Genomic DNA, 24,188 nt, shown 5'->3' with positions numbered 1-24,188 from the left:
GACTGTTTAAGGTGGTGAATCTGGTGAGTGTTAATTTCTAGGAAGGTACGTAGTAAGCAGTTAATCGATTTGCAGGAGAAAAAGAAGGGTTGGAAATTTATGTATAATAGAAGAACGTTAAACAACGTATGAGTTTTAATTTCACGATTTTAATTTCCTAATACAGGGTTGTAAAGTTTGTCTCGTTCTGTAAACTTAGAATCCATAGTTTTCGTATGGTAAGATGAAATACAGCGCATCGTTCGTTTAGATCTCATGCAACGTTAGGATAAATTTAAAAATCACTGTTCTCTAGAGGATGTTTGTACCTTTTGCACGAAAGTTTCTGCTGTTCTGACATGTCACTTATTGAATCTGCTGTTCTAACACGTGACTGATTGATTTTCGAGAAAACTTATGACATTCTCTCAATCCGATTAGTTTCTTTATGCGTCTTTCTCGAATCGTTCTTTGTTTACCTCTAACATAGAGAATTTTGTATATTTAACTGGTTAAACCAAAGTGTCATAAGATTTTCTCTGTGTTTCGAATTTTCTATCGCTTAAATTTGTTTCATTAAAGCTGTAAATTTACATATTCGGAGAAATGTGTCCGAAGATCTATAATATTTAGATTTCTTCTCCATATCTCGCTTCTTTCTAAGCATAAAGCTTAGCGCTGGCCCTGCCGACTACACGGAGAACAATTTGGAAATTGAACATTACCAAATTTCGAACTTGCAGATCGTTGATAAAAGCTGAAATCTAATATTAAAAAAAAAAATTGGAATTCTTTCGAATAAATGTTCTCAACTTTGAGATTAAGGGAGTATTCTGTGTCCTAGACATACGTTTTTTAAACTTTGGATTTACTTGACCACTGGATCATATTAACATTTTGTACTGCAATGTTTTAAGTCATCTTTTCATTAGTAAATGGCAGCATATGATTTTGTAGAATTCCACGATACACAAATAGGACCTCATACACTATTCCTGGAATTAATTCCGAGACAGTTGAATTTAGTTTTAATTTTTCGCTACTTATCGTTAATAACAATACGATTAATAACTCCTTATTGGAAGTTTTCGTGTTCCTTAACTGTTGTCAGAAACGTTTGATTTCAAAGAAACTCATCGTTTATTTATACAGGGTGTTCAACCACCCCTAGGAAAAATTCTAATGCGAGATTCTAGAGGCCAAAATAGGACGAAAATCAATAATACCAATTTGTTGATGGAGGCTTCGTTAACAAGTTATTAACGTTTAAAGATCCGCCCGTACTGTATTTTTTTCTTGAAAATGCGCAGGATTTCAAGGGTATGTCTAATGATAACAAATTATTGTAATTAACCCCCGCAACCGAAAATAATTTTTTCAGAACGATTTGAAAAATTTTTTTTTCGTTGAAAAATTTAGGCATATACTGGAATTTTTTTCTCGAAAGTGGGTAAGATTTCGGGGGTATGTGTATTCACCAAAAATAATTATAATTGACCCCTGCAACCAAAAAGAATTTTTTCAGAATGATTTGAAATTTTTTAATTTAATTTTTTATTAACTTTTTAACGTAGCCTCAATCAAGAAATTGATATTCTTGATTTTCGTCTTATTTTGGCCTCCAGAATCTCCCATTAAAATTTTTCCCAGGAGTAGCCGAACACCCTGTATATGATACGAGAAATTATCTTCATATGTGTTAGTTTTAAATGTTTAACTCGACGATAGTCACTGCTTTATGTCACAACTCTTGAACTCCGCCTTATTTAATAATAAATATCGTGTGATTTTCTAACTTCTTAATATTTTTTATATTGCTTTTATTGTTATATGTGAATTAGAAATAGGATTCAGATTATGGGTATTCTGAAAATTTCGTGTTTCCTATTTAAGTAATCGGTTCACAATGTTGCTAACCAAGATACTAATATTTCACGCTGTGACTAAACAAACTGTTGCACAACGATAGATTTACTAACATTTTTATACAGGGTGGGGTACTTTGGTCGGGCTACTCGAATAATTTATGCATACTTGGCGATAGACAACAAATTCTACGGACAAATCCTGTTTAATTTCAAGGGTAACATAATCTAATAGTAGTTTTTTATAAAGGGAAGTGTAAAAGGTTAATTTTGTTTTTCTAAATTTTATTTATCTTCTAATATAGAATTCTAGGATGCATACAATAATTTGTTCGAAGGTCCAAATCGTTGATAATCAGTCACGAGAATAAATATTCTCTTTAGCACAAAGTTCTTTGTATGTTTGTGTTAAAATGGTTCTATAGGAATAGTGCAACATATTCAGAATTGTTTATCTATCGCCAGAAGTAAATTATTCAAGTAACCAATTTTAAGTGCCTAACACTGATTTTGTATATCCTCGTCTGAACCTCAATTTTATTTTTTCTTGAAAATATTTGTTAAAAGAGAGTATTTTTCCATTCAGTTCGATTCCGTACTTCTAGCTATATGTTTCCAGAGTATCCAGATTTATTTTCATGCTAAAATATTACAAATTATAGGAGTTACAATGAATCCAGTAAGGGCATGCTCAAGTCTTGAGTAAATTCGTTGTAACTCCCATAATTTTTAATATTTTTATACGAAAAAAATTGTGAATACTCCTGAAACGTAGAGCCAAAAGTATGCATTCAAAGCAAAATGAAAAGGAATACCTACCACAGAAAAACTGTGAACTTGTACTTGAAGTTCGACGCAAGTAGAAATATCGGTTTATGGTCGGACGCGTCAGCCTAACGTACGGAATTTCACTTGATTTTGATACATTGAGCTAAAAGTATGGATTGAAACTGAATGGAAAAATACCCTCTTCTAACAAAAGTTTCTAAGAGAAAAAAAATTGCGGTTCAGATAGGAATACCTTCTTAAAAATAAAAAATAAAGTGGTTGTTCTATGGGTTAATGATAATTATGCAAACTAACGCAATCTCTTTTAACTCGTGTACGCTTAACGCTCACTTTTCTCCTGTCTCTGTAATTTCTAACAGTTTTCAGACTACAAAACATGGCATTGTAGACCCCATGTTGTCCATATGGGGTCATCAACTCTTTGTTAATGGCGATACCGATCAGTAAGTGGTCTATAAAATACACCTCTCATACTATGTATCTTATATATAATAATATGCAATGCCTTGCGTGCTCTCTATATTTAATTTGTTTTTAATGCATACTATCGTTCCTACGCTCCTTTTTTACTTCACGGTACATGTTTAGACGTCACTCAAGCATTTGCTTAGATTTTTATTATTATAATAAAGTTTAATAACCGTGTACATAAGCGTACGATACTTTACGTTTCGATATTACGTCCTGATATGTTTACATAATCGATGTTGCGAGGCAAACGAATATTGCAACAACGTTTCCTGATATTTTTTACAGAATTGCAAGAACACTCGGCTTCAGCAATAGGGGCCATGGTCTGTACCTATCGTCGCCCACTGAGATTCAGAAGTTTTCCATATCCAGCCAATTTTGGTACGATTCCACACTTCCGACAAAATTTTTTTAACGCAACCACGAAATTAAGAACATCCAATTTAATTTAGATATTTACTTTAATCGTAAAGCTCGCAAGTGTATTCCAATACCGCGATAACGAATAACATTTTACAGTGAAAATTAACTTACATATTTTTACTTTCAGTGGGGAATTAACCGAAATGATGGGAGACTTATTCATCGGTCACGACATGCCCGAACCACCCAAGGAAAGCTTCTTCAAGGGCCTCTTCGGCGGAGGATCGCGAAGTTTGGACAGAGAAGAACTATGTAAGTCTAAAAAGAATTCTTTTCCCATCAATATTATATTCACTCGTTCGCGAAGCGTTCAATGGGGCATCGTTCTCAAGCAGATAAGTAAAAACGCTCCCTTTGTAGAACTTTTTGCAAGTAAACTATAAGCTTGATTAATTTTAATTTCAACCGTACAATTGTATAGTATATTTACTATACCTTGACGTTCTTTAACATTCAAATTACGAGTACATTATCGAACAAACGACTCCAGTCGTCAACGAAGAAAACATCGAAGTTTACATGTTGTAACAGTTATTCCGCAACGATAGAAATCATCATAACATTCACTCCATCGAACCCATTTTCCTTCTGTGGCATATTTCCGCACCATCAAAAGAAGATATTTAAAGGACTCGAGTACTGGATTTCCCCATACCAAAGATCACTTGGAGATGCAACGAAGACATTTTCTATTCATTTTAAATTAAACAAGGAGACATACATATAATGAAACTACGATGGCTAAGATGACAAAAATGAGAAGAAAACGATCCGTTCGTTTGCTGTGATTGCATTTGCGTCCCGATTGTCTTGCAATTAATTTTATCAATATCGTTTACGGTTACTTTTAGTCGGCGAGTCTAGTGGGCGAGCTTCTCGCACGGTCGCGAAACATATACCAGGACCAAACGCTGGCACGGAAGCTCTTCGCGAACGCGTGACATCCGCCACGGGAGAGGTGAGCTTAGCCCATCAGATGGTGATGGAGCGCGGCGAGAAGCTCTCGCAGCTCGAGGACCGAACAGCTCGAATGATGACAGAGGCGGAAGGTTTCTCTCAGTCTGCTCACGGATTGATGCTCAAGTACAAAGACAAGAAATGGTATCAGCTATGAGAATATGGCTCGATTTCTATCCAAATTTGGAACTGCATACGATTATATGGTAATTTAGCGTTCACATGTCATGTATGAGTTCTGTCGTACTAAAAGCGAACGGGAACGGAGACCCGAAAAAAAAAAAGAGGAAAATTTGAACATAACTTTGTGGACTTTGTACGCACACACCCGGAAACATATTACACGGAATAAAGAAGTGAAATGTGTGTATGTGTTAGTAGAGGGGGAAAGAAAAAGAGAAAATGGGCAGATGGGGAAGGGGGAGGGGGTAAAACGAGATAACGGGAAACATATTCATGCGATACTTGTACAAGCAGATAATACATACGCACATCATTCAGCGAAGAATATAGGGAAAAGTCATATTATACACGTATAAACATAAAGTAAAGTTAAGTATAAATGCGCGATCTCTCAGAATATGTAATAATCTATATACATACATATTATATAGACCGAGTAAATAAATGGTATTATACGTACGCGTATAGACCAACTGAGCAGATAAAACAGAAGGAAAGTGGGATGGCTGCGATTAAAATTAAATAATTTATTAGTGGATATGATTATTTAAGGTTTAACAGAGTAAGTATTTAGGGAAGAATAAGAGAAATGATTCTACTACGTGCGAGTCAATACATATGATTATGTGACAATTCGCGTTCTAATTCTACAGCTCTCGTTAATCCATTCGTATGTCCTGTAACAGTAAAACAGTTGACGCAGAACGACACTTGGTCTTCATTTGTATTTAGTTAAAAAACAAAAAGAAAAAAAAAACAGAGAAGAATCTAATAATTAACCATTGTTCGAACGACACAAAACCCAAATTTAGAGAGCAAAGTTGAAGACGTAGCGACGTTATTGCGAATGTATTGGCATAATTAATAACGTATTGGTCGATCGATCGTGCAATAATAAACATGATCGATCGATCGGGATAATAGCACATTGGATAAACGTTAAAAGCAGTGAAAATATATAATTTATCCGCGATGCTGGACCATCGGGCTTATATTCCGACGTATAATCCTACCGTACCGTTGCATCGTCGATAAACGATATATCAGTTGTTACTAATTGTAGTTGTCGCTAGATATGCTATGTATATAAGATAACAAGTGCAGTAGGAAATATAATACATAACAAAAAAAAAAAATACAGAGCAGTTTGTATAATGACGTGTTGTAAGTTACGCTACTTCAGCGTCGCCGATGAATTCAATTGAATTTACGATATGTATCGACGAGAATAAAGAGGAACTACTATAATTTTTAAAATTATACGTAGATTTAGATTACGTAAAGACAATATATCTAATAAGTTCACTTGAATTTATTGAGACCCTGAATTATCGTACTGCTTCCATAGCAATAACTGTATAGTTGATATTTATGGTACTAATTACCTACGTAAAAAAAAAAAAACTATATTATAACGTGCCCCGCTGAGGATTGCAATTTCTTCGACTTCTGAGTATAATTATCCTCGGACAATATACACACGTAGACTTTCGTTCGTAAATATTTAACCGCCACTATACCTTTTTGTCACGAGATATATATATATATATATATATATATATATATATTTACTATCAGTTATTTAACACCAGTTATTCACGAATAACAAAGTAGACATGCTCGAGAAATTATTTCAATTTCGAAATTACGATATAATTGCACAAAAAAATAAAAAAAGTACCGAGAAGTGATTCTACACCTTTTGTTATTCGTTTTACTTAAGCAACACCTTTCTTTTGGCGATGACTTTTGTCGTCTTACTCAGTAGTCTTCAAAAACCCAGGAACTTTATATGCGGGGTTTTCTAACAAGATAAAAAAAAATGCAAAAAATATTAAGCGATGGTTATATTAAAATAAACATAGAAGCGTGTTAATAAGCAAAAGGAAGGAGCCAATACATAACAGAAATAAAAAAAAAAAAAAAATGTTTGTCTCGGGTCTTTTGTGAGAATGAAAAGTTGTTTATTGTTCTAACAATAGAATAGTAAATGTACGATAGTTGCAGACAAAGAACAGAAAAAAATACGTTACTATCTAAGTGTTTGATAATATAACATACTCTAACACTTGTATAAAGACTACTGTTTAGGTAATTCTGAATTATTTATCGAAACAAAAAAACAAAAAAGAAAAGTAACAGGTTAAGATGTGTTTGAAAATAATTTATTATTATAAAGAAAAAAGGGATAATATAACAAACGGAGAAAGATAAGTATTAATCGGAATTTCGATTTAACCTACGGTCTGGGTTTCGTTTCGTTTCGAAAACTTCTAGTTCCTGTTAAATTATTTTCACACACAATGTAGGATTTTCCGCGAGGCTAAATGTATTCGATTAACAAATATGCAAGTCGTTGACGCGATAACAAAACGATTCACACTTGTTTCGGTAAAGAATTGTTACTTCGAGAGTTTCTATATATTGTTTTTAAAAGTAATCTAATGTTATAGACATTCGAAGAGCTTTATTTTCGCGTGAACGTATAGCATCGTTCTATAACAAATATATTGCTTCCTGTATGTTCGAACGAACGATAGGTACCTCTCCTACTTGCTATGTCCTTTGTATGAAATGTTCATTGTTTATTGTGTCTAACCTATTTCGACGCAATGGCCTGAATATGTAAATCTAATATTGTAAATGAAATTTTGTCCTTAGATACAGCGAAATATCTAATACTCTCGATTTATACCTTTACTAATCTAGTACAGTTCTTATTTTTCAAGAGATATAATACTATGTTATTGTAAAAGTACTGCCTCGAGGACAGACTGTATATTGGCTCCGATTAATAAATGAGTTTGAAGCAAATATCGTATTTTCACAATTTAATGTTGAACATTATCAGAATCTTCGTTTTACCCCTTTTTAAAATTTATTTGCAAAGGTTTGCCTTCAAACGGTATAAAATCAAGAATTTATAAAATATTTTTGAGGATTCTTCATAAAAATGAACTGTTTGCTTCAGATTTTTATGTTTTCATACGGTTCCAATTTATTTATAAATAACCGAGAAAATATTTATATGAAATAGAATCTTCGACTTCGAGTGGTACCTATTTTATCATATATTATTATTTTACAGTAGCCACACCACTGTAAATTATAATGTTAGAGATGTGTTTTAATTCAAAACGTTTTAAGTGAACAAACAAATTTTTTAATCTTTCTCATTTTATTTTGCTACAGACAAAGGCGAAACGAGATAAAAATAAAATTTATATATTTTTTGGAATTTTGATTCCTGCAACGCGAAGATGTTACTATATATTTAGTATTAAATGTGTGTGAAGGATTATCTCTTTTGTTTTTCGTTTCGAACCGAGAACGATGACTATTATTAACGCCAACCCGGTAATTACATTAATTTCCTCGACTCTTCTGCCGTTAAAGGCCTTCGCCACACCCGCCACGCGCATTCCTCATTTCCAATTTAAAAATAATGAGAATTTACTACGAATAAGTGGTGCTGTCGAGCGCAGACACTCATCATCTTTGAGAGTCTCCCTTGTGGGAAGTGGGAATGAATTGAAAAAAATTCAATTCAGCGCCAGTATACCGTCTTCCCTTCTTTCCTGTTCTTTAAGAAACCAGACGAATATACATATAAATACAACCAATACGATAATATCCAGGCTCCTCTTATTCCAATAAGATCGTTACTTCGTCTGGCAGGAAATAAATTAATTTTTCAGAAATTAAATACCCGTTATTTTCATCAGTTTTAGTTAATTTAAAAATCAGAGAAGAACACCTACTACCATTGAAAAGAAAAATATTTTACCTCTCAACAACAACAAAAATGCGAAAATAATTTGAATAATGTTCTACACAGCGAATATATTCTTTCATTATTCTTTGCATATATTACATAAACGTCTATGGAGCGATAAGAGAAGATAGCTTTCGGTATAATAAGAATATCGTGTTCACTAGCTTTTCTTCCCCGCTGTATATCGAATAACAGGGATCGATAAAGGCTAGGAAAGCAATAAACAATTCCCAAGACGTTGTTTCCTTGGTTGCAACTTTTCACACGGTTATTTACCAGCCAACGTTGCACTTACGCGGAAAGTTTAACTCCCCGGTATGGGGAGATAAAGATTACCTAGGGCACCATAAACCGATACCAACGGCATAAAGATGCACACTCGATACTGGATATCAAGGTTTTAGCTTTCGTACGCCATTCAGCGTCCCATCGAGAGCTATCGGACCGGTAGGATACGTTCAACGCTACCGTGAAACGCTGTCTACGGAATTACCATACGTTCACCGCTTTATTTAAAATAGCTTTCGTCGCGAACCTAACTCCCATCCGGAATTCGGTTCGAGATCCACAAAAATCTCTCCTCCTCCCTTCGTTTTCATTGTGTCAAACGGAGGGGAGACTATGGAGCTCGGTTCGTGCGATCTATACAAAAGTATCAAAAGATTTATGGCAGACTATTCCCATCGATGGTATTCGTTCAAGAAAATAATATTGCAGACGAGGTATACGAGCAGACCTTTCACCTTATGAATTTTCGTGGCCCAATCTGACTGCCATATCGATCTGAAAATTCGGGGGTGATTTTAGCGTCCTCTTCTCATGGATGGTGGTCAGTTGAGAAACTACTCACTGAATTAGTATTGATGGGCAGACAACTGTAGTGTATGCGTAAATACATGTGAGTGGACTATGGAAGGGATTAAAATTCATTTTTTAATCTGTTGGTAACGTCGTGAATGATATGAAAATAGTAATGGGGTTTCGAGACCCCCTAAAAATGGGCCGAAGAAATACATTGGGTGAAAGATCTACTCGTATACCTCGTCTGTGACAATACTCTAGAATCTTTGATGAATCAATGAGAATCAAAGTTAACCTAGCGAAGAAGCTCTATATTTATGATGACTTATCCAAGGCGAATCGCAGCCAATTTGCTAATATTATTTACTTTTTAATTAATAATTGCATTACCCAGCTAAGAGCGATACAATTATTAATCAAACGCTAAATAATATTACCCAGGTCTCACCACGTGGAGGTTGCTGCGAGTGGAGACCCAAAGGGAGATAGATGGAATCCAAGTTCCATCGATCTCCCTTGCGCAATTTTACAATCTGAGTGACTAAACTAAGAAGATAGAAGGAACTAAAGTCCCTTCGATCTTCTAGTTTAGTTGTGCCAAGTAATTATTTGGTTTAAACGAGGGATGAAGCTAAATCGTGGGTGACGCGACGCGACGCGATGCTGAACCGTACAGCGGATCTTTGGAATCGAATCTACTGCCGTTGCTAACTCGATCTCAGTAGGAAAACGGATGCTGCGCCCTTGAATCGAGGTCTCCATTTCTCCAACGCAACCCGCCGGGAGCCCGAAGGACCCGACTTAGGCTGTCTGACAAAGAGAGAATACCTGAGACAAGGACGACTTCCACTGGAAGGTGTGCGTTTCCGCAGGATACGGAAACTCCACACCTTCCAGCGAAGAAACATTTTCCCTCGATCGAGCTACCAAGGGAAGGCGATTAGATCTTTCGGACCAACTGGACGGCCGATCACATGTTTCGTTCAATGAAACAGCGGTGATCGAAGCAAGAAACGAGAGAACGAGTGAACGAGAAACTAAGTTGGTGAACAATTCCTTGACACATACGTAGACGCGTACAATGATCGTCGGCGCTTAAGTCTAGGTTAATTGTGCCAAGCAATTGTTTTGTTTAAAAAAAGGAATGAAGCTAAATCGTGGGAGACGCGACGCGACGCGATGCTGAACCGTACAGCGGATCTTTGGGATCGAATCTACTGCCGTTGCTAACTCGATCTCAGTAGGAAAACGGATGCTGCGCCCTTGAATCGAGGTCTCCATTTCTCCAACGCAACCCGCCGGGAGCCCGAAGGACCCGACTTAGGCTGTCTGACAAAGAGAGAGTACCTGAGACAAGGACGACTTCCGCTGGAAGGTGTGCGTTTCCGCAGGATACGGAAACTCCACACCTTCCAGCGAAGAAACATTTTCCCTCGATCGAGCTACCAAGGGAAGGCGATTAGATCTTTCGGACCAACTGGACGGCCGATCACATGTTTCGTTCAATGAAACAGCGGTGATCGAAGCAAGAAACGAGAGAACGAGTCGAGAGAAGCTAAGTTGGTGAACAATTGCTTGGCACATACGTCGGCGCTTAAGTCTAGTTTAATTGTACCAAGCAATTATTTTGTTTAAAAAGAGGGATGAAGCTAAATCGTGGGAGACGCGACGCGACGCGATGCTGAACCGTGCAGCAGATCTTCAGATCGAATCGACACTACCCTTGGTAGATTGATTTCTATTTCTAGAAATCGATCTATCATTGGCAGGCGATTAGATCTTTCGGACGAACTGGACGGCCGATCACATGTTTCAGTCAATGAGACAGCGGTGATCGAAGCAAGAAACGAGAGAACGAGTGAACGAGAAGCTATGTTAATAATTGCTTGGTATCGCGGCCTTAAAAATAAATTTAATAAAGTCCCTCGATGTCCTTGCGATGTCGTCCCACGATGTCCCACGATGATGGAGACCTGTAGGTAAGCTGAAACAATCTACAAAAGGCTGCATTTGCGATTAATTAAACAATTAAATATAATAAATTGGGTGATACGAAGATCTGAAACAAAATAAATCAGTGACGTAAAAATAGACAGGGACAGAAGCACTACATATAGAACAAGCAACATTAGAGATATGAATAAAATAGGGGAACAAACACATTCACAAACAAGGAGCTAGAAGTGAAATATGTAAGGGAACCAGACAAATCAATGCGAGGCGAAACGATATATTCAAGCCCAGCAAACATTTGAATGTCGTGAAAGAAGTGAGAAATGGAAGATAGACATATCACTCGCCATTGTGTCGATAGTGGTCAGTGAAAGAGATTTGTACGTGCAATATGGAATATGCATGGATCAAACCAAACAAGGAACAAATAGTGAAATATGAAAGGAGACTGGAGAAATAAAAGCGAGACGAAACCCCATATTCAAGCCCAACAGACGCTTGAAGGTCGAAAAAGAAATTACAAACGGGAGATTCGGAATTCACTCACTACTGGTCACTAATGGTCAGTGAAACAAATTTGTATTTGCAACATAAAATATGCACCAAACAAATCAAACCAGTAGCAAGAAGTCGTACCTGTAAGGGGGCCAAATATACAAAATCGAGGTGAAACGACACATTCAAGGCCAGCAGACATGTAAATTTCGGAACAGAAATGGTAGACGTGGGATTCTGATATATCTCACCACTGATCAGCAATGGTCAGTATTGGTCAGTAGTGGTCAGCAATTCTCACGAACTTCTTACGAGTGGTCAGTCGTGGTCACTTCTGGTCAGTATTGGTCATCAGAGCTCGCCAGTGGTCAGTAGTGGGCAGTGGAAGTGGAGCGCAGCCCTACGACGTTCCGCCATGTCCGCCAGCCCAGAGGAGTAAGAGGGAGTTCGTCACGGGCAGCGTGACTTAGCCTCAGACAGAGGAGTCGAAGGGGTGGGGAAGACTGTCCTTGGCGAGTTCACCAATCAATTAACGGTTAACCGTGCCTTTGACCGAAAAATGAATATTCTACGGAAAATGGTATTAAAAACAATTACTTATACAACCCACGCTATCGAGCATTATTTAAACTATTGTCTGATGTTAATTAATAATTATTGCAAACAATAGGTATGAAAATATGGACAAATTCGAGGAGACTGAAAGTTTCTTTGAATTTCTGTCGAGAACCAAGGTCAGATGAATCGAATGCTTATCATTTTGATGTGCAGATAATACAAATCTAAGAATTCAACATTCCAGTCTGTCGAAAGCATTTAAAATATCGTTATTTGTATCAAGAATTAACAATAAATAAATTAATAATATATTACGAAGTAACAGGTATTTAATTTTTGATACAAGTTCAAAATCTTAGGCGAGAAAAACGAATTTTTAAGCGGTACAAACGATGGCTGGACTGAAAGAAAGAACATTAAGTTGTAGGACGACGAGGAGTTACACGTGTTGAGTCGTGTCGAGCCAAATCGAGTTGAAATGAATCGAATGGAATGGAATGAGCACGCCGGGGACCCGGGAGTTTCCCCTTCTGCGTCTACTATCGTGTTTACACGGATCCCGGGGGCCATAAATAAACCGGTACGGTGCCGGACACAGTCGTTCGCGGACGGGGAAACTTGACTAATTGCGAGAAACCTCCCTGACATCGCTGCATGCTCCTTTCCGCTGGAATATACCTTCGTTGGGGCGTTCCATCCTCTTTTCCCTTTTGACTCCCGATCCCTCGTTCGTCCTCCTCTCGTAAACGCTATGACACGAACCGCGGTTTTTCGTCGACCGTTCATCATCCCGAGACTAATCTCTTCTACTTGAGCTCCACCGACGCGTCGTTTGTCTTCCTTTTGCTATATCTACGCGTTTCACATCGTGTATACGTATAGGTCCCGTGCGTCTGCATCGAAATTCCTCCGTGAACGATTTGTCGCCTGTTCCCTACGTCGCCATTGCTTTCGTTGAAAAATCCTGACAAAGTCTCATATTTTCATTCTTATTATTTGCTACGGTTAATAATTCATATCAGACAGTAGTTACGACGATGCTTGATGATATATACAGGGTGTTCGGCCACACCAGGGAAAAATTTTTATGGGAGATTCTAGAGGTCAAAATAAGACGAAAATCAAGGATACTAATTTGTTGATGGAGGCTTCGTTAAAAAGTTATTAACGTTTAAAGTTCTGCCCATACTGAATTTTTTTCTAGAAAGGGAGTAGGATTTCGGGGGTAGGTCTATTCACCAAAAATTATTGTAATTGGCCTCCGCAACCGAAAATAATTTTTTTAGAACGATTTGAAAAATTTTTTTTTCGTTGAAAAATTTAGGCACCTACCCTTATCGATTTTTCTTAAAAATTCATTTTTGATTTTTAATAATTTTATTTGACCCCCTACAGAAAAGTTGTCTAATACTTTTTTGTAGGTACCCATGAGTTCTACTCCAGAAAAAAGTTTCATTGAAATATATTCACAATTGTAGGAGTTATGGCTGTTTGAAAATTGGACCATTTTTATAGGGTTTTTCTCATTTTGCGGAGTCAAGGACTAACTTTTTGAATATTTTTGCAATTTCTACATATTCTCCGTCAAAATACGCGTAGTTTGCTTTTTTAAACATTAAAATCGTTCAATCCGTTCAGAAGTTATGACATTTTAAAGATAAACATTAAATTTCAGGGAAGCATTTCTGGCCTCACATTAGATTTTCGATAAATAATTTTTTTCTCGAAAGTGCGTAGGAATTCGGGGGTATGTGTAATGACCAAAAATGATTACAATCGACCCCTGCAATCGAAAATAATTTTTTTAGAACGATTTAAGAAATTTTTAATTTTGTCGAAAAATTTCACACCTTCACGAATTTTTTTCTCGAAACTGGGTAGGATTTCGGGGGTATATCTATTCATCAAAAATGGTTATAATCGACCCCCGCAACCAAAAATAATTTTTCTAAAACGATTTGAAACTTTTCAATTTCACTGAAAAATTTGGGCACCCCCTGTCGATTTTTCTTAAAAATTCATTTTTGATTTTTAATAATTTTATTTGACCCCCTACAGAAAAGTTGTCTAATACCTTTTTGTAGGTACCCATGAGCTCTACTCCAGAAAAAAGTTTCATTTAAATATATTCACAATTGTAGGAGTTATGGTTGTTTGAAAATTGGACCATTTTTATGGGGTTTTTCTCATTTTACGGGGTCAAGGACCAACTTTTCCAATATTTTTGCGATTTCTACATATTCTCCGTCAAAATACGCGTAGTTTGCTTTTTTAAACATTAAAATCGTTCAATCCGTTCAAAAGTTATGACGTTTTAAAGATTCGCATGAAAATTCGGGCAGACATTTCTGGCCAGAAATTATATTTTCGGTAAACAATTTTTTTCTCGAAAATTCGTAGGATTTCGGGGGTATGTGTAATGACCAAAAATGATTGCAACCGACCCCTGCAATCGAAAATAATTTTTTTAGAACGATTTGAGAAATTTTTTAATTTAATTGTTAATAACTTTTTAACGAAGCCTCCATCAACAAATTAGTATTCTTGGGTTTCGTCTTATTTTGGCCTCCAGAATCTCCCATTAAAATTTTTCCCATAAGTGGTCGAACACTCTGTATAAATGTTTATTCCTACTCGTTCTGCACGACCTAATTATTCCTAATAAAAATGAGAGGAGTAGATATAGTAACAGGGAACGTCGACGAGATTGGAAATTTTAAATGCATGCTTCCGTTACCGTTGGAAATCACAAAACATGCTCAATTATCGAGGTAGCTAATTAATCACGCACGGCTTCTTAAGACGACGTTGCGCGAACGCCCAACATTCTGTGGATGCCTGTTGCAATAACGTCGGCGGCACAAAGAACCCATTGTGTCGACCGGCGATCCTTTGTGGTGCATCGATTAATCTTCTTTTTCAGCAACCGGCTTTCTTGTCACCTAGCCAACCAGCGAGTTGATTGGCAGTCGACAGGTAAGATGCTCGAAGCAACTGTGTACCATGTTACTCGTGCGTACGGCATACGTAATATAGTTTCGCTAAGAAAAAATTCAAACCCCAAGGATTGCACAATGCGATCAATTATTTCCGACGGTCCAACGGGACATCTACAGAAATTCCGTTTCCAAACAAAAATGCAGGTGAAAGGGTAATTAATTGCAACCAATAAGGTTTCTTTCGGCGAAATTAAAACGTTTCAAATTCCATTTTCAATCGTTATGAATTAAAGTTAAGTTAAGTCAAATATATAGCATTTGATTCTGTGTAACAAATTGATACGATTACTGAAAAACATAGCGGGAAAAATCAGTAGTAATCCATTTCTGTAGCAATTCATTTTCCTATTTAAATCATATCTTTACAAAATATTTGTTACTGAAGATTGTTACAGCGTGCACGGTACTTTTTCGTTTTAATTAATCCTTAATTAACCCTTTACGAGTGGGACTGCTTTGAACAATATTATTCTAAAATATTTGTGGCATACGTTTTTAATGTGGTTTAGGTAGGTATGCAATGTATAAGATTTCGTTTAATTTTTCCTTTCTAGAAAAAATAGGAGAAAAGTTTATTTGATCTTAATCCTTCTTAAGATTTATATGAATCGTTTTAAAAAGTTTTTACAAATAATGTATATGTACCGAAATAATTATAAAATTATTAGACATATAATCATCATTATCCGGGAGCAGATCACGCTCAAAATCTAATCAGACCTTGAAATGAGAACATAAAATTTAAATGTAAAATTTCATTGAAATTCATTCAGCTGTTTTCGCAGCTGTTTGTCGTGAAATAGTTCGTAATCTTCGACGCTAGATGGCGCCCATTAATCTACCTCCAACCCTCTGGTGGAAAAACGTCCAAGTTTGTCGGGAAATAGTACTTTTTCTCTAACGCGAGATGGTACCACAACTAATTCTCGAGATAGAGAAATAGGCGCCATCTAGTGTCGGAGAAGATGAACTATTTCACGACAAACTTGGACGATTTCCCACCAGAGGGTTGGAGGTAGAAAAAATAGGCGACATCTAGTGTCGGAGATAACGAATTATTTCACGACAAACTTGGACGTTTTTCCACCAGAGGGTTCGAGGTAGAAAAATAAGCGCCATCTAGCGTCGGAGATAACGAACTATTTCACGACAAACTTGGACGTTTGAAGGCTCATATTCACCTTCTTCCTCGAATTCCCAAAGCTGTCCGAACTTAAGAGTCGCGTACAAATTGTTATTAGCGCGCGTAAGTGGAGGGGCAGTTATCTTCGAACACCGGTTTGCCGTCTAATACTCTTGAAGGAGAACAGTCAGTTTACCTTTGTCGACTTTTCGAAACACTACAAGCTCACGTACATACGCGTGATCTGTTATCTCTGGTATAAACCAGAGATGCCAGACGAAGCGCCGAGTGTACCGTGGACACGTCCCATGGGAGTTAAGAGAGGCAGGCTCACATTTGCCTTCTCGCTCTTGAACAACTGAAATCCGACCTCACGTCAACGGCATGCGATTCGGAATCTCGACTGCCCAGCTATTTTTACTTGCCTTTCCTAGAGTTCATTACTGAATTCTGCAAATTACTCCCGGTTTCTATTTGCCTCTGATGACCTCTGATGACCAGTGCTGACAAAAGTACACAACTCCCGCCAACTTTTTACACCATACAGCGACTGTTACTGACTGCTCCTGATTACTGCTTGCCTCTGCTGGACTCTGCTGACCATCGCTTATATTTCTGACAACCTATAACGATTACTACTGACTTCTGCTAACCTCTGTTGGTCTTTGCTGATCTCTGTCAGTGTGTGCTTGTCTCTGCTGAACTTTCCTGGCCTCTGCCGCATGCTACTGACCACTGCAGGTATTTCTGATAATGTATAACGATTAATACTTACTACTGCATGCCCCTACAAGTCTCTGCTTGCCTTTGCAGGTTTCTGCTTGCCTGTGCATGCCTTTGCTGGCCTCTGCTGAACACTGCTGACCACCCCCGATGCTTCTGACATCGTATAACAATTACTACATGCTACTGTTCGCCCCTGCTGATCTCTGCTTGCCACTGCATGCCTCTGCTCGTCTCTGCTGACCGCTGCTGACCACCTCTGATGCTTCTGACAACATATAACGCTTACTACTTGCTACTATTCGCCCCTGGTGATCTCTGCTTGCCACTGCTGGCCTCTGCTGACCACCGCTTATATTTCTGGCAACGTACAACGATTACTACGACTCCTGCCTTCTTCTGTTAACCTCTGCCAACATCTCCCGACGTCAGCTGACCATCGCTGACCATCGCTGACCATCGCTGACCATCGCTGACCACTGCTGACCGTTGCTGACAACTTGTAACATGATGTAATATAATATAATATGTTTATATGTATTAAAATGTTGTATAATGTAAATCTATGACAATAAATGATATAATTTCAAAGTATTCAATGTGTTCTCATCATTTTTTACTGTCCTTTTCTTCTCCAAATCATTCTCTTATCTATAAGATGCGTACCACCTTCTTCGCAAGTTCACCAGCATTTTAGAAATGTTCCGGGAACATTGGAAATCCGAATTTGACCTTGACCTTGGCCCAGTTTCGAAAGTGGGTCAAGGCCATTCGAATCTTAGAAAAATTCCGGGCGCTTTGAGAATCCGGATTTGGCCTTGACCCAATTTCGAAAGTAGGTTAAGGCCATCGAATCTCAGAAAAATTTCGGGCACTTCGAGAATCCGGATTTGGCCTTGACCCAATTTCGAAAGTGGGTCAAGGCCATTCGAAATTTTAGAAATCTTCGGGCCAACTTGGAAATCCGGATGGCCTTGACCCAATTTCGAAAGTAGGTCAAGGCTATTCGAAATTTTAGAAATCTTCGGGCCAACTTGGAAATCCGGATAGCCTTGACCCAATTTCGAAAGTAGGTCAAGGCCATCGAATCTCAGAAAAATTTCGGGCACTTCGAGAATCCGGATTTGGCCTTGACCCAATTTCGAAAGTAGGTCAAGGCCATCGAATCTTAGAAAAATTCCGGGCGCTTTGGGAATCAGGATTTGGCCTTGACCCAGTTTCGAAAGTGGGTCAAGGTCACCGGCATTTCAGAAAACGCTCCGGGCACTTTGGAATTCCAGTTTTAAGTAGAGAAACGGTTTCTTATAACTAAGGGAATAATGGGGAGAGGAAAAGAAAGGTAAAAGTGATGAGAACACATAGAATTCTTTGAAATTATATCATTTATTGTCATAGATTTACATTATACAAAGTTTTAATACATGTACATCATGTTAGAAGTTGTTAACAAAGGTCAGCGTGGTCTGCAGGGGCCAGCAGAGGTCAGCAGAGGGATGCAGAGGCATGCAGAGACTAGCAGGGGCAAGCAGTAGCAAGTTGTAATCGTTATACGTTGCCAGAAGCATCAGGGGTGGTCAGCAGAGGTCAGCAGAGGCTGGGAGAGGCTGACAGTAGCCAGTCGTAATCGTTATACGTTGTCAGAAGTAACAGGAGTGGTCAGCAGCGGTCAGCAAAGGCCAGCGGAGGCTGGCAGACGTCAGTAGTAATCGTTATACGTTGTCAGAAATTCCAAGAGTGGTTAGCAGCGGTCAGCAGAGGCTAGGAGAGACTAACAGTAGCCAGTCGTAATCGTTATACGTTGTCAGAAATTCCAGGAGTGGTCAGCAGCGGTCAGCAGAGGCCAGTGGAGACCTGTTGACGGGAGGTCGGATATTAGTCGGATATTAGAGCCTTTCTCTCTCGACTCCCACGAGACAGTGCGAAATGTTTTCGGGCAACTTCAGAGAATCGAGAAAGAGGGCATGCGTCAGTTTGCCTTTGTCGACTTTCCGAAACTCCACGAGCTCACGTACGCGTGATCTGGCACGTGTGAGAGAACACCTTCGGTGCCTTTCTGGCATCTCTGATAGTAAGTGTGAAATAAATCAAATTTTATGGCTAGAAGATCTATTTCGATGTCTTCATCAGTTACATCGCAGACGAGTTATAGGATAGACTGACTATGCATCTTATGGAAGAGGTAATTTCTCGAGATTATCGATATTATGAATTTGAATAATAGCAATATTAAAGAGGCAAATGACAGTCTTAACCTATAAGGTATGAATTTAGGAAAGTTGCAAATTTTTCCTTTGCCCACATAGTAGAGCCGATATAAACTTTGTTCAAATAATTTGATATACAAGGTGTTCGGCCACCCCTGAGAAAAATTTAGTGGGGGATTCTAGAGGCCAAAATAAGACGAAAATCAAGAATATCAATTTGTTGATGGAGGTTTCGTTAAAAAATTATTAACATTTAAAATTCCGCCCGTACTAAATTTTTCCCAGGGGTGGCCGAACACTCTGTATAATTCGATTATTAATGTACATTGCACATTTTATGTGTACACGACGAGGTATGATTCGTAACGTATCCAAAAAATACACGAACCTAAATTTTTCCAAAAAAACTAAGCATGATACAGTTTTCTTCTATTCGACTTTATTTTGCAAAACCTTATAAAAGAACAATAAATACATCAACGTTTATGCGACCATTAATCGAGGCGCAATGTTCATAGCCATAAGTTCCTGGAAAAGTAACTTCGCCGCATACGGTAATCTAACTTGGGAGATTTGTGTTTTGTTTTTACAACCTTTACATTCGAACGTATTATTTCTCAAATTTGCTATCGCTATCAAACCGCAGAAATTGCATATGTGTATCCGGTACGGATCCGAAACTTCGAACAAACGTTCTCGTAAAAATTGCGCTGCTCCGTGAGAAATCTGACAATCACGCTCCATTTCACCGAATCGTAAACCTCCGTCTCTGTAAATTAAAATATCATTAATATGCAAATTACGAGCAACAAAGAAAACTAATGGGATTAGTTTACCTAGCTCTGCCTTCCATGGGTTGCCGGACTAAAATCTGTACAGGTCCCCGAGCTCTACTGTGAATTTTATCATCCACCATGTGCTTCAAACGTTGATAATAAGTTGGTCCTAAAAATACTTGGGCATTGATCTTGCGGCCGGTATGACCATTATACATGACTTCGTTTCCTCTAAGTTGATACCCATACTCTTGCAAAAGCGTGGAAATCTTCTGTACATTTACAGCATCATTGAACGGTGTGGCATCGCCAATTTCACCTTTGTTAGCCGACACTTTCCCCTGTATACACTCGATTAAATGGCCAATGGTCATACGCGACGGGATAGCGTGGGGGTTAATGATTATGTCCGGCGTGAGACCTTCGCACGAAAATGGCATATCTTCCTGCCTGTACTGGATTCCGCAAGTGCCTTTCTGTCCGTGCCGCGAAGCGAATTTGTCGCCAATTTGTGGAATGCGTACACTCCGTACTCTTATTTTACAAAACTTGTATCCTTCGCTGTTCAGAGTCAACATCACTTGATCCACTATACCAGTTTCGCTGTTACGTAAGAAGGTGGACGCGTCCCTCTTCGTGAAACGCTTTGTTGTACTATCCAACTGTAAACATTAACGAACAAATTAGAATACTTTGTTCCATAAATTCACTTCACTCTTTGGGGCACAGGATTTCAAATAACAAAATTGGTATATTTTTATTAAATTTGTCGCAATAAACCTTCCGCTTGCAACAGTTGATGAATCTGTTTTGGCATGTTGAATATTGTCAACACAAGTGAATACATTTGTAACATTTGCTGAAGATATTACCAACTGCTTTACGTAAATAAGACGAAATAAAAACCTATACTAAAAATGTTCCACCATGCATTACAGTGCATCAAAAAGGTGGGACACTTTTAATCCCGGTGTGCCCCAAAGAGTTAATATAACGTAATACATACTTCGTCATCTGTCTCCGGCAGAGTAATGGTTTTTCCTATAACTACGTCGTCTCCAGATACCCGAATTCCCGGAGCAATAATTCCATCGTCGTCCAATTTGTCGTAGATAGCATTCCGCATTCCTTGGCAAGTTTGCCGCGTAGGCTTCTCAAACTGTTCTTCTTGATCACCGATTCTTTTGGATTCTGAATCTTTGTAGGATCTATAGAACACGGATCTAAAGAAACCTCTCTCTACAGCACTAGCATTCAAGATAACACTGTCCTCTTGATTGTAACCGGTGTAACATAAAATAGCAACTATACTGTTGATTCCAGCTGGTAATTCACGAAATCTAAGGTACTCCATAGACCTTGTTGTGACTAAAGGTTTGTGGGGATAGTACAATACGTGAGCCAAAGTGTCCATCCGCACATGAAAGTTTGTGATGTACACCCCCATAGCTTGTTTACCCATAGCGCTTTGATAAGTGTTCCTGGGGCTCTGGTTGTGATCAGGAAAGGGAATGATCGAGGCACAGACTCCCAAAATCATTGCTGGATGAATTTCGCAATGCGTATACGTTGTACAATAAGCGTATTCTTTCTCCTGCCTGAGATCCTCAGGCGACATAGCGATCATCACAGTTTCTTCTTCTAAAGTATCTATGTATTCGACTACTCCGCTTCCTACCAATTCCTGCCAGCCATCGTTATTGTAATCTCTTTCCTTCAACATATCGATATGTCTCTTTTTCAACAGCAGATTCTGCCCTTCAACGATTAACAAAGGCCTACTGATTCTTCCGGCATCCGTGTATATTCTGATTTCTCGATCTCTGATATCTCTGATCATAGATACTTCCGATACAATGATGTCCATTTGACGCCTCAGTTTGCGCAAGGTAGCCATTAACTGGTCCGGATCTCTGTGGATACCAACCCAGCAGCCGTTTACAAATATCTTCGTCGCATCGGCTATGGCACTAGGCGCGATTTCCTCTAAATTCTCCATCGACCACTCCTCCAAGAACTCAAGAATAGGAGAAGGTTGAGATCCAACGCTAATATAAGCCATTAACGCCAGATTTTTTACCAACCCTACGGCGGCACCTTCCGGTGTTTCCGCGGGGCACAACATACCCCATAATGTGTTATGCAACTGACGCGGTTTCGCTAGTTTCCCGTCCCTCCCGATCGGAGAATTTACTCTTCTCAAATGCGAAAGTGTCGATGCAAACGTTAATCTATTTAATACTTGAGACACGCCGGCTCTGGCCTGATGAGCCTTCTTCTGATCTCCCCAATTTCCGGTAGCAAGCGAATACCGTAAGCCATCGGTAATAATTTTTGTTTTGATGGCAAGTTCCAGATTGAAGTCTTTTCCCCTGTCTATGAATTTCTGTGCGTATAATCGCACTTCTTTCATCAGGTTCTTAAATAGTCCTCTGAATAAAAATGCCAACAATGGCCCGGCCAAATCTAGTCTTTTATTACCGTAGTGATCGCGATCGTCTAACTCTCTCCTACCGAGAGACGCCGATAATAATCGATGGACCATGTAACCCAGGAAGTAGGCTTTCTTAGTTTCACAAAAATCACTTATGCCTACGTGCGGAAGCATTTCCTTTTGTAAAATTTCCCTAGCATATTTAATACGTTTCTCTTTAGTTACTCCAGGTCTGGCACCCCTAGTACCAATAAAATTTAATGCAACATTCTGCTCTTGTATGACAAAAGCTTCGTCCAAAGAAGGTTTTACCATTTCCATCATTTCGGGATCGTCGAAATCGTATATGATGTGTTCTAAAATATCGCGATCGGCTACGAATCCGAGCGCCCGAAAAACAATCATAATAGGAATCTCTTGTTTAATGTATGGAATAATAGCAATAATACGTTGTCCTATGGCAGACTTTTTAATACTAGCCCCACTCTTTGCCATCATATTGATCCATAGTGTAGATGTAGGACGTGAACTGTGTTCCAAACATGATCTAATTTCAGACTTATATGCATATTTGCCATCTTTCATGCTGAAGACGTACACTGTATTTGTGGCCATTTTTTCTTGTGCAATTAGTACTTTTTCTGATCCATTAATAATAAAATAACCACCTGGATCTAATGGACATTCGTTTAATTCTGTCAAATCACGATCGGATAAACCGGCAAGTAAACAGTATTTTGATCTTAACATAATTGGAATTTTCCCTATAAACGTTTTTTGATGTTGAGTTTCGATAGGATCTTCCCCATCTTTCACAATCGTTTTAGTTATATCTACGTATAATGGTGCAGAATATGTCAAATTTCTGAGCCTAGCTTCGTTTGGCATCATAGGAGACGGAGCTCCATCCTTTTCCCAATGAGTAGGCTTTGACAGATAGATCTGTTCAAATTTCAACAAATGCCTAACAGGATTTTCTATTTCACCTGAAGTATGTTGTGCCTCCGCTTGTAGATCAATTTGCGGCGAATCTTCTACGATTCTCTGTACAGACATTTCAATGAACTCATCAAAACTGTCAAGCTGTTGTCGTACAAGACCTTTCTCATCAAAATAAGCGTTAATGACGATCCAACAGGCTTCTTGCCAAAGTTTCGATGAAATCTCTTCCGCATCCTCGTCGTCGTATTGATCTTTATAAAAAATATAATCATTTATAAACATTTTTGAAGGTTAAGGTTATATTCTACCATTATTACTCTAAAATTTTCTTTGTAAATACGAATATTATTGATTCTTACCATCTTCGAGGGCATACATGTTTTGTCTATCAAAATTTCACGAGCTGATATACAATGTATCACTAATAAACTTAAAACGTATATAGGAATCACAAGTTTCAGTTACTGTATACTATAGACAGCTGATCTGTCTCGCGCATGTTCGTTGAAAATGGCGTCAATAACGCGGCCATGTTGAATTGCAGCAGGTATGCCAGACTGCAACCCCACGTTCGAAGAGTCACGCACACTCTACATTTACACATTAATCACCAAGTTCTTGTGTGTGAGATTGTGCTGTTAACTCCAACCCATTTTCTGGCGTGTGCGCGGTGTCGGGGAATCCAGAAACAGCTTTGGCGGGCACGTAAAAGTAGTATGCGACGCAGGTTAAAATATT

At 38.3% G+C, this 24,188-nt stretch overlaps 2 protein-coding genes across 11 annotated transcripts in view; one reads left to right on the top strand and one right to left on the bottom strand.

Annotated features, from left to right (window-relative positions):
* Positions 1-7,041, top strand: part of Tomosyn (syntaxin-binding protein tomosyn) — a 53,700-nt gene extending 46,659 nt beyond the window's left edge. For 9 of the 10 annotated variants that reach the window (XM_076783707.1, XM_076783703.1, XM_076783702.1 and 6 more), the window contains 4 exons: positions 2,993-3,076; positions 3,390-3,485; positions 3,655-3,779; positions 4,379-7,041. In XM_076783707.1, the coding sequence (XP_076639822.1) occupies positions 2,993-3,076; positions 3,390-3,485; positions 3,655-3,779; positions 4,379-4,641 (568 nt within the window). In that variant the 3' untranslated portion in view covers positions 4,642-7,041. The remainder of the gene's footprint in view (positions 1-2,992; positions 3,077-3,389; positions 3,486-3,654; positions 3,780-4,378) is intronic. The other variant, XM_076783705.1, reaches the window with a different exon arrangement.
* A 12,669-nt stretch (positions 7,042-19,710) lies between these two features.
* Positions 19,711-24,058, bottom strand: Rpii140 (RNA polymerase II subunit RpII140). The gene is made up of 4 exons (XM_076774306.1): positions 23,810-24,058; positions 21,081-23,701; positions 20,135-20,736; positions 19,711-20,067 (listed from the first exon to the last, which is right to left on the bottom strand). Exons 1-4 carry the CDS (start codon positions 23,826-23,828, stop codon positions 19,782-19,784), a joined length of 3,528 nt encoding a protein of 1,175 aa, XP_076630421.1. The 5' UTR covers positions 23,829-24,058; the 3' UTR covers positions 19,711-19,781.
* Positions 24,059-24,188: the final 130 nt, after the last annotated feature.

Source organism: Colletes latitarsis, chromosome 2, assembly GCF_051014445.1.
Source record: "Colletes latitarsis isolate SP2378_abdomen chromosome 2, iyColLati1, whole genome shotgun sequence".
Lineage (NCBI taxonomy): Eukaryota > Metazoa > Arthropoda > Insecta > Hymenoptera > Colletidae > Colletes > Colletes latitarsis.
The sequence above is the reverse complement of the archived record's forward strand: the minus strand, read 5'-3'. Positions and strand labels throughout refer to the sequence as shown.

Coding starts and splice junctions, on each gene's coding strand:
- Rpii140 (XM_076774306.1), bottom strand. Junction 20,737..21,080: donor TGCCGGAGACAGATGACGAA/GTATGTATTACG, acceptor TAATGTTTACAG/TTGGATAGTACAACAAAGCG. Junction 20,068..20,134: donor CCCATGGAAGGCAGAGCTAG/GTAAACTAATCC, acceptor TTTAATTTACAG/AGACGGAGGTTTACGATTCG.